Genomic DNA, 9,664 nt, shown 5'->3' with positions numbered 1-9,664 from the left:
CGGAGCCCTGTGACCACGGCTTCACGCAGGCAGCAAAGGCAGGAGAACATATAGATAATATAGCTTACACCCACTGTAACTTATGTTTTAAACACGAAGTGTGTGTCTGCAATGAGAACCTGCATTATATTTGCATACAACACTGTCACCTTTGCATTTCATGGGTGTAATTCATGTTTGCATAGTTTTCTACAATAAGCATGTTTGGCAGAAAGTATTCAGAGTTTCATAGGAACTGAAGTACCTTTGCACATAGGTAACACACACCAATTTATGTTTTCTAGACATAAGTTAATGGTGATACATTCTTCTCCAGTTTCTACAGAAGTTTCCCCAAATTCTGCACAATCTTTCTAGGATAATTTCTAGTAAATTAAAAGGCAAGAATTTCTGGGGTGTTATTATAAAAATAAAATCAGATTGCAAAAGAAAAATTGCAGCTTTACATTTTTCTAAATCTACACCATGAATCAACGGTGCATTTGTTTGCTAAATGGAGGGCACAGCATAAAATACTATCTACTCTTTTCCATTGAGAAACACAACTAAGGCAGGCTTCACATACAGACACATCTGGTTCAAAGGACAAATAAACAACAACATATCTGACAATGTCATTCTCTTGACCAGTGTGTACAATTCGAGTACTGGTTTTGCCCTGGAAGTTTATTTGAAAACCTTTTTTAAAACACTCACTGAGCCCTACTGACTGTTGACTTACACTGTAGAAACCAGGTGTTATGCAGAGAGAAATACAGCAGGTATTTTATAACTTTAGTACCAGGCCGTTTGCATCACAGTGTCTTCTTGTACATTAATAATTTCTTTGGGAGTACCTGAATTTTATGTGCTTACTTTCACTATTATTCGCTATATCTGTCAATCATTATTTTGCTTGCTTTTGGGTAAGTGACAAATCTGATAATTTTTAAAAACAGAGATATGAATAATCTACAGATTAGACCGTGAATCTGAGAAAATCACAGTAGGCAGACCATGATATCAATACATCGTACTGCTTGTTGGCGTGGCACCCAGAGTGTAATTTACTACAAATCTCCCACAAGCATTTGGAATTTACAGACAGGAGGTGATACTTAGCCATTGCTTTACAAGTTACATCGTCAAATACAGTTAAAGAAAAATTAAGCAAAGAGACAGCCAGAAAACGTTTTTTCCCTTGGTAATTGTTTCTTCCTGAAGTGTTTCCCAAGTACCCAACACAGCTTTCACATTGTCCTGAATCCCTAGTTTCAGAATTTAATTTTTAGTTTAACCTAATTCTAGGCTGCACAGCTGCCTACAGGACTAAAAGGCTACTAAACACAAGCTAAATTTAGAGCACAGAAGCAGAAGTGATAGGGTGTGAGATAATTTTCTTTCAATATTACAAACGCTTTATAAAGTCGCAGGAAAGAGACTTAAACCTCAGTACTTTCATAGTAACTTATAAACAGGCTTATTTTTACCTGTGTGAGAGACCTCAGCTCTATGAGCGCAAACATTTGTAGGACTGAAATATTTAGCTCTACATAGTGTCATTAAGCTTGGAAGAAAAATTTGTGAGAAAAATGTCACTTTTGCTTTTTTTCCTGTGGGAGAGGGGGATAGAGAATGTCTGAAGAGAGATGTGTGAGAGGAGTGCAGAGAATGTCTGACCATTACTGATGGAAGATAAGAGAGAGGGGGATAGAGAATGTCTGAAGAGAGATGTATGAGAGGAGGATGGAGAATGTCTGATCTGGCAGGAGATGAGAGAACAGCTGGGTGTTGTGAAGGAGAGTTAAGAAAGATAAACATGGTTATCTAGTAGCAAATAGGTGTCCGTAGGACAAGGCCTCAAGGACAAGAGTCCAAGTACTGTTAGCCTGATGAATAGAGACGTGTTAGAACTTGTAGGGCACAAGCCCTGGGAACAAAGGAGCAAGCTAACCGCAGACTCTTGAGCCCTTGCAGTTGAGATGGCAACCAGATGGACAAAGAGGAACAAGTAGCCAGACAAGGGAACGGATAGTGCTGATAAGGAACTCTGTTAATCACGAAAGTCAGGTAGGAAGAAAACCCCTAATCTTAGAATAGAAATTGTTGCTATGACAAGGTAAACTAATCAGTTTTTATTGTTTTAACAGTGTGCCTTAAATGTCAACCAATCAGTGTTTTTTACGCTTAAGATTTAACCAATCAGTGTGTAAGATGTAGAAGGTAGAAATGTATATAATTGTAAGAAAATCACTAATAAACTGACATCTTGCTTGCATCAAGCTGCGTCCCGTCTCATCATTCACCGCAGGTGTCTGCATGCTTATAGTGATATATAGCTATATAACTGCATGAATGGTTTCTGCTGTGAGCTTGGTAGTACTTACAGCTGGAATTTGTATCTGGGCTCAGAGATATAAATATGAGCTTCTCTGTACAGTAAGGTGACCCTGGTTACACCCACAACTGGAGTCCGTGCCTTCATAGGCCATGTTCGCCCCCATTAGTTTTTCCCTATTCGGTCAGGGTTTAATTAGCACACTCCGGCCTTGCCCACATCAGGAGTTCCTTGCCCTAAGTTTTCTCAGTATCAGCCTTCTGGACAGCTGGCACAGGGCTGCAGTGGCAGGTGTGTCCCCGGCCAGGCCCGCTGAGGGGGCTGCGCCAGCCAGCGGGGCCGCCATGCCGGCAGGGTGGCCCCGGTGGCTCCTTACCACCGGGCACTGGTGGGTGCTGGATAGAAGGCCTCCGGGGCCCCCTGGGGCAGCAGGCAAGCTGTGGATCTCCAGGGTTGTTTGTATATGCTCTCTATAGGTGTACACCATATGTCATATGCGGTAGCTGCCTCTTTTTGTTTCTTGCCCCTAAAGTGCGTGCCACCCCTTGCGGCTTAGAGGGGAGGTTGAGGTCTGCCGAGCTGCCGGCCCTCAGGGCGGCGGCTGAGGCGGGGAGGGCTTCCTTGGCCTCGCTGCCCGGCCCTCCGCTTCGAGCTTCCCCCGCAGCAGCTGCCATCTCAGCGCTCCGCACCCGCTCGGGCGGGGAAGGCACCGGTCTCTGGCCCCGACGCGAGGCGAGAAGCGGGGCGCGGCGCCGCCGCCGAAAGAGTTAACGGCCGCCGGGCCCAGGCAGCTGCCGGGCGTTACTAGTTTGGCCTCCGCCGGGCGCCGTCGCTGCTGCGGCGCTGGGAGGGCGGGGAGCAGGCCAGCATGGCCGCTGCCGGCGGGGAGCGGGGCGAAGCGGTGCCGAGAGAGGAGGGGATGTTCGGTGCCGTTGAGGAGGAGGACGGGAAGGGCAATATCCTGTACGACCTGCTGGTTAACACCGAGTGGCCTCCGGAGACGGAGGTGCAGGTGTGTGTCGCCGCGGCGTGGCCGGGCTGCGGGTGAGGTGACCGGCCACGTAGGCGCGGGCGGGGGTGGCGACTGTGGCGGGGGGAGGCCGCCCGCCCTGGGGGCCGCGGGGCCGGGCCGTAGCCCCGGGGAGGCTCGCCGGGCTGCCCGCTCCGTTCCTGATGGGCACAGGAGCGGGGAGGGCAGCAGAGGCAAGCACTGAAGGGGCTCCGTGCGGTCATCCTGCCCCTGACGTGGTCTCGTCGCTTGGTTCCCGCGTTGTCACCCTCGCCTCTGCCGCCCGAGATGCCTCTGAGCTTTTCCTGCTCGTGGCCCGTGAGCAGTGTGTGTCAGGTTTTGCTGTTCAGCTGACGGGAGGGAAGCCGTGAGGGGTCTCATCTCCAGCAAAGAGCTGTGCTGAGAGCAGTGGAAGCTGTCCTGGTGCAAGCGAGGTTTGTACTGAGCTTAGTTTGCATGAGGAGAACCACATCCCTCTCTAGACCTGTGCATCGCAGTGGTTTCACCTGTGTTTTCACAAGTGGGTTAAAAAGGAGAACTGTATCACAGTGTATCCACAAGGCACACAAACTGATGCCAAAGCTGAAAAGATGAGAAAATGTCATTCTTGTATTAAAATTTTTGTTTGCTTCTGTCTGCTCTTCTTTATGGGTCAGTGGAAAAGCTAAAAAGCTCTTTCATCTTTGCTTTTTGGTCTTTTATCCTGTGATACGCTGAACTAGCTGCCTCTATGTCTGCTCTTGTCTGATTTGGACATGGAATATGCAAGCAATATGGTTTTCTTTCTTGTAGGAACTTTCAAGTCCGCTGCTGCTGTTAATGCATTTCCCACTAAAAGTACTTTATGAATGTATTTTAACAAAGTTTTATGCTTTATGAGAACATCTGAACAGAGAAGATGTAAAAAATTACAGGTGGAAGAATGTACCTATTATAATTACTAAAGCCATTCTCATAAAAATATGTTTTTGTTTATCAGAAAGTGATTTTGTTTGTTTCTCTTGATCTGTAAGTCCTCAGTTGCAGTAACAGGTATGGGTGTTTGGAAAATATTACTGTGGTGTAACCAATTGCTAACTTTATAGATTATTCAGATAAGTGAGTAGACAGATACACCTATTTTTATTTAACTGGCTTCTGAGAGATGGTAAATTGTGTTTGTTTCTAGCAACATATGAAAGCAATTTATATGTCTGTAAACTGTGAGGAGGACTTCGGTGTGCTGGCATGAGACTGGTTCTACCAACTATGTAAAGGGGGCACACTTCTGACAAGTATCCCTTCTCTTCAGCTGCCATTAGTATGGAAGTTGTATGGTTAGTTGATTAAAAACCAATTAGTCTGAGAAACAATCATGTTGTTTCGTTTCCTTTTCTTGAGTGGTCATCCTAGTGCTCATGTACCAAGTGGGGTGAATAATGTTTCAGTCAAAGCTGAGTGAAGTGTGAGACCTCCCTTCAGTGGCAGCGTGTGGGTATGCTGATATAAAGTAATTGTGGAACCACAGTCTTGGGATCCTCATCTGCTCTGATAGAATTTCTATGCATTGTAGAATTCTGCTTGTGAACTTCAGCAAATGGTACAGGGTATTTTAAACTTTGTATTTCTTGCCCGTTTACTTTATTTTCAAGATAATTCCCATCTTCAATGGCAGAAATAGGAAGGCTGAAAATGTTATGCTATGTAATTTGTTTGGATTTACATTCCTGAGAACTGTCAGTAGCCAAGGTCACTTCTGATACTCTTTTTACAATTTTAGTGGGAAATTGATTTTACACAGACATAATAGGCAAACAAATTATTTTCTCAGTATGATTCTGGTTTTACCTTAAGGTTGCTTTAGCAATGATATTATTTAGGTGATTGTGACTTTCCTTTTGGAACATGTCTCTTTAAATCCTGGTTTAGTCACACTTTTCAGAAGAAGTCACAGAACACTCCCTGCATTACTTCTGTAGAACTGAATGGTTTGGAATGGTTGAGGTGAGGAACAGCAGGAAGGGAAAAAGGAAGTTGACTGCTGCAATGGGAAATGAATTAAGTGTCTTCCTACGCAGTCACCTAGGATACAAAACAAGGCCTTAGAACAGACTTTTCACAGGGCTCTATTGACTTTGTTTTAATTTTCTATTATCTCATTTGGGATGATGCATTTTTAATTGCACAGTGCTGAGCACTTAACGACTGTAATTATGTCTGTTGGAGGATGAGCCCTGTGATGAACATGTAAAGTCAGGTTAAATTCAAGACACTGATAAAATTGGCATGGATTTCTTAAGTTGGAACCCTAAATTAGCTTTACTTTTAGTTCTTGTTAGTATTCGTATTCACCTGTATTGTATTTCCCAATAAGGTTTTATGGGTTTTGTTTGTTTGATTGGGTGTTGTTTTTTGTTTTTTGGGTTTTTTTTAGGTGGTGGGGTGGGTGGAAATAACAGTTATTTGTAAAGGACACATGCAAGGAACTAACAAGGCCAGACAAGAGTGGTGTGGAAATCAAGCAGTCTGTGTTCAACGTAGTGATGTGATTGTATCTAATGTACTGTTTGGGAACCCTGAAACATATAATGAGAATAAAAGGAATCAAGACAGTAGTTGATCAATGAAAATAGTGAACGAGGCAGTGGTTGCAGGGGAGGACTTAAGGAATCATTTGTGGAAATACAGGCAGGCTGAACTTTTCTCCAGTAGACAAGTACTGTCTGTCTTCTGAAATGTATCAAATGTATCACTTGACTCTGTGAGCATTTTTCATTGCCATCTCATATTCTGAGATTTCCGCAACACCCCCTGCCCCCTATAACCTTGCTGTGTGTGCAACAAAATACAAAACTAAGTGGGTGTCTTGTCAGTGAGGAAGTTAGTTAGGTTTTATTACTGGTATGCTCTAGTGAAGGAGACTTTGAAGTTGTTTTCCCTAATGGGAATGAATTAAAAAAGAAATACAGCAGATCTAGTAGCTACTGCTGTTGCTGAGGTGCTAGGAATAAATGATGAAAAATAAAATTCAGGTCTTCAGAGTGTAATAGTAAATCAGCTTTGTGAAGGGTTTAACTTGTAGAATAGGAGCCTGTAGTTTAGGCTCAGGGGTGGACCCTAACAATACTTAAAAAAAAAAAATTAAGTAGGTATAAGTCATTTTTGGAAATATTTTTGCTGAGAACTTTTGTTAAAGGTTTTGGATTAAGAGGCTCTGCTGTTAACCTCCCTAAGAAACTGCAGCTTTCCCTGGGGTATTATGATAGCTGTAAGAAATAATTTATACTCTCACTTATTTTGCTGTAATGCCTGGTTATTGCCTGGTTGATCAACCTGAATTGGAACACTACCTATTAGTACAGCTGTGTTGGCTTCTTACATGTTCTGAGATGACAGCCTGATTACTTGAAAGGCTGTTTCTGTACTGCAAACTTTGCATATAGAACTTCTAATCTTTACTTCAGTAACTTAAATTTGGGAGCTGTTGTGGTTTAACCCTAGCTGGCAACTAAGTATCAGATGGCTGCTTGTTCACTCTCCCCTTCCCCCTCCGGGATAGGGAGGAGGATCAGAAAAAGGTAAAAAGTGTGGGTTGAGATAAGAACAGTTTATTAATTGAAATAATAATAATAGCAACAATAGCAATAATAATTGTAATGAAGAGGAGAGGGAGAGAGAGCAACAAAACCCAGAAGAAAAAGAGATGCACAACACAACTGCTCACCACTCACTGACCAATGCCCAGCCAGTCCCTGAGCAGTGACTGGCAGCTCCCGGCCAACTCCCCTCAGTTTATATACTGAGCATAATGTTCTACGGTATGGAATATCCCTTTGGCTAGTTTGGGTCAGCTGTTCTGGCCCTGCTGCCTCTTGGCTTCTTGTTTGCCTGCTCACTGGCAGCACATGGGAAACTGAAAAGTCCTTGACTGAGAGTAAGTACTGCTTAACACATGGGTGTTTTTGTTATTGCTGTCAACACTATTCTCAGACTAAATCCAAAACACAGCACTGTACCAGCTACTAAGAAGAAAATTAATTCTGTTCCAGCCAAAACAAGGAGTCCACATTTTTTTTTTTTTTTAATATAGACATACTCTGGAATGTTGCTGTTCTATAAATTGGATTCAGAGGTCTGAATATTTCAGTTAACAAGTAATGATCTGCTGTATGTATTCTATACTGAAGGGAGGAGGAAATTCATTCATTATGTACTCTAATGCTCAGTTTATGGTGCTCTAATATTTTCACTAGAAAAGTATAAGCATGACTGCTTATTTTGAAGATTTGTGTGTGATGCCTTCCTTACTGCTCATCTTTATTGTCTTCTCAGTTTAATCCCTTTTTCTTACTTTTTTTATTGGCAAATAATTTTGCCCTTTCATATAGGTAAGAATATACATGCTATGTTTTCTATTTCTTTTTTTCTGTTGTTGGAGAGTGCTTTCATTTATATAGAGTGTAGTTGTTCACCTCTGTCTTAAGTAAGCAGGAGTGCTGGAAGGGCTATGTGAGATGATACAGAGCAGAGGTGCTGATTTGAGTGGCTGTGTTACCTAGTACAGATTGACATAAAATGAATTTTTCTTCAGAAGTTCTTTGCTTTTCTTAATATTTCTGAAACTTTAATGGACAGTCTTTATTATGTAGCTTAGCAGTTACATATTAGTGTAATACATTGAACACCAATTGCTTTGACTTCTGGACATTACAGATCAATCTGGTATTTGTTTGGCATGGAAAGAATGATTTTATAATACCTCACAGGAGAACATCATCAGAAATCATTATCTATTGGTACTTCCCAAAGGTCAAGGCAAAGCTGAATCAATAGACAGTATGTAGTATGTTTGGTTTATTGCATTTTGGCACTTAAAAGATCTGGTTCTATAGCGTGTTCTAGCTTCTTATGCAGTTAAATTACTCACTATATGAAGTTGTGAGTAATAGAAAATACGTAAGGAACTTGCAGGCTAGCAAACAACTTTAAATTTAGTCAGTGAATATGCGTAGGAATGTTGTATTTAAGTTAAAATGTGTAACATAGTGTTTGACCATTATTGTTGTAATTGCAGCCAAGAGGCAACAGAAAACATGGTGCATCATTTATCATCAGTAGAGCAATTACAGGTAAATATGACTTGTTCTTATGTTTGTGACTGGTAAGAATGGTGTGTGGATTGCTTGCAAAATTTACAATTTCTGTACTTTAGGGTGGCTGGTGTAATGGAAATAGAGTGCAGGGTGTGCTTTCAGGAAGACGTTTTCTGATTATTGATACTGTTACTTTGGTGAGCTTTCTTGTCTCTGTTAGCTTGGGAAAAACTTCTAAACCTTACATCTAAGAAGTTTAGAAGCTGTGTTGTTTTTTGCAAAATGTCGAGCTTTTTTTCTCTACCAGCTCTTGCATTGGGCTATTTGTTAAGGAAGCTTTAAATTCAGATTATATTCAACACTTGGTTTATGCAGTAACTGAATTGCATTTTCACACAGTAGGAATTTCTGGAAATTCTAAGAGAAAAGTGTAGCAATATTCTTTTAATCTGCCATTTATATTTACTCTAATGTAAGAATTCATTGGTCAAAGATAGAGGGTTTTTCTGTTAATACCTTTTTCTTTTGTGAGATTTCTGAGATTCTGTGTACAGTGAACTGGAAAGTGTTGTAAAACTGCTAGAAATGAAATTTTTGCCTTATTTCCATTGTAGGTCCTGCATTGTTTCTGCTTCGGTATGTCTGGTACAGGTAGGTTTGAAAATAGTGCTGAATCTTTTTATTTGGTAATATTTTTATAGCTTTTTGATTTGATGAAAAGTTATTTTAAATACAGTAAACTTGAACACTTGTTTAGAGTATTGTCCAAGCAATGCTTAGAATATTCTCTTTTCATAAGTTTAAGTTGGCTTTTTACTTTTATCAGAAGCCTAAGTAAACTTGCAGTTGGAACAGCATCTTTCTCAAAACATGTATTTGGCCTTCCCACTCCCAGGTGACATATTGCAAGTGAAGCTAGTTTGGTTTTTTTTCTCTTTTTTTCCTCCTTAGGCCTCAGTGATAGGTATGATGGCATGGCAGAATTTGCTTCCTTTGAGTAATAATTCAGATATTTTTTTTTTTTCCCCACGACAATGTCAACTGTCATACAAAAAGCTGGATAACTAGTTGAGCAACACTCATGCCATTTATAAATTTAACTTCTGATTCAAAAGGCACTTAAATGGTCTCAAACATATTGGGGTAAATACGGTGCTCCTGGAGAATTTTCAGCTCTATGGTTATACTACTCTGTTGGTACACTTGGCAGGTTTGAAGATACCAGTTCTCCCTTTCTAGGGGTATTCTGTTGGCTTTGGGATATAT

General features: G+C 41.3%; 1 protein-coding gene across 1 annotated transcript in view; it reads left to right on the top strand.

Annotated features, from left to right (window-relative positions):
- Positions 1-2,990: 2,990 nt before the first annotated feature.
- NBAS (NBAS subunit of NRZ tethering complex) overlaps positions 2,991-9,664 on the top strand; it is a 183,678-nt gene continuing 177,004 nt past the window's right edge. Inside the window, exons 1-3 of the mRNA XM_055713511.1 lie at positions 2,991-3,329; positions 8,380-8,434; positions 9,013-9,049. Coding sequence (XP_055569486.1) covers positions 3,186-3,329; positions 8,380-8,434; positions 9,013-9,049 — 236 coding nt within the window. The 5' untranslated portion in view covers positions 2,991-3,185. The remainder of the gene's footprint in view (positions 3,330-8,379; positions 8,435-9,012; positions 9,050-9,664) is intronic.

This window comes from Falco cherrug, chromosome 6 (assembly GCF_023634085.1).
Source record: "Falco cherrug isolate bFalChe1 chromosome 6, bFalChe1.pri, whole genome shotgun sequence".
NCBI lineage: Eukaryota > Metazoa > Chordata > Aves > Falconiformes > Falconidae > Falco > Falco cherrug.
This window is presented reverse-complemented; position numbering and strand designations above follow the sequence as displayed.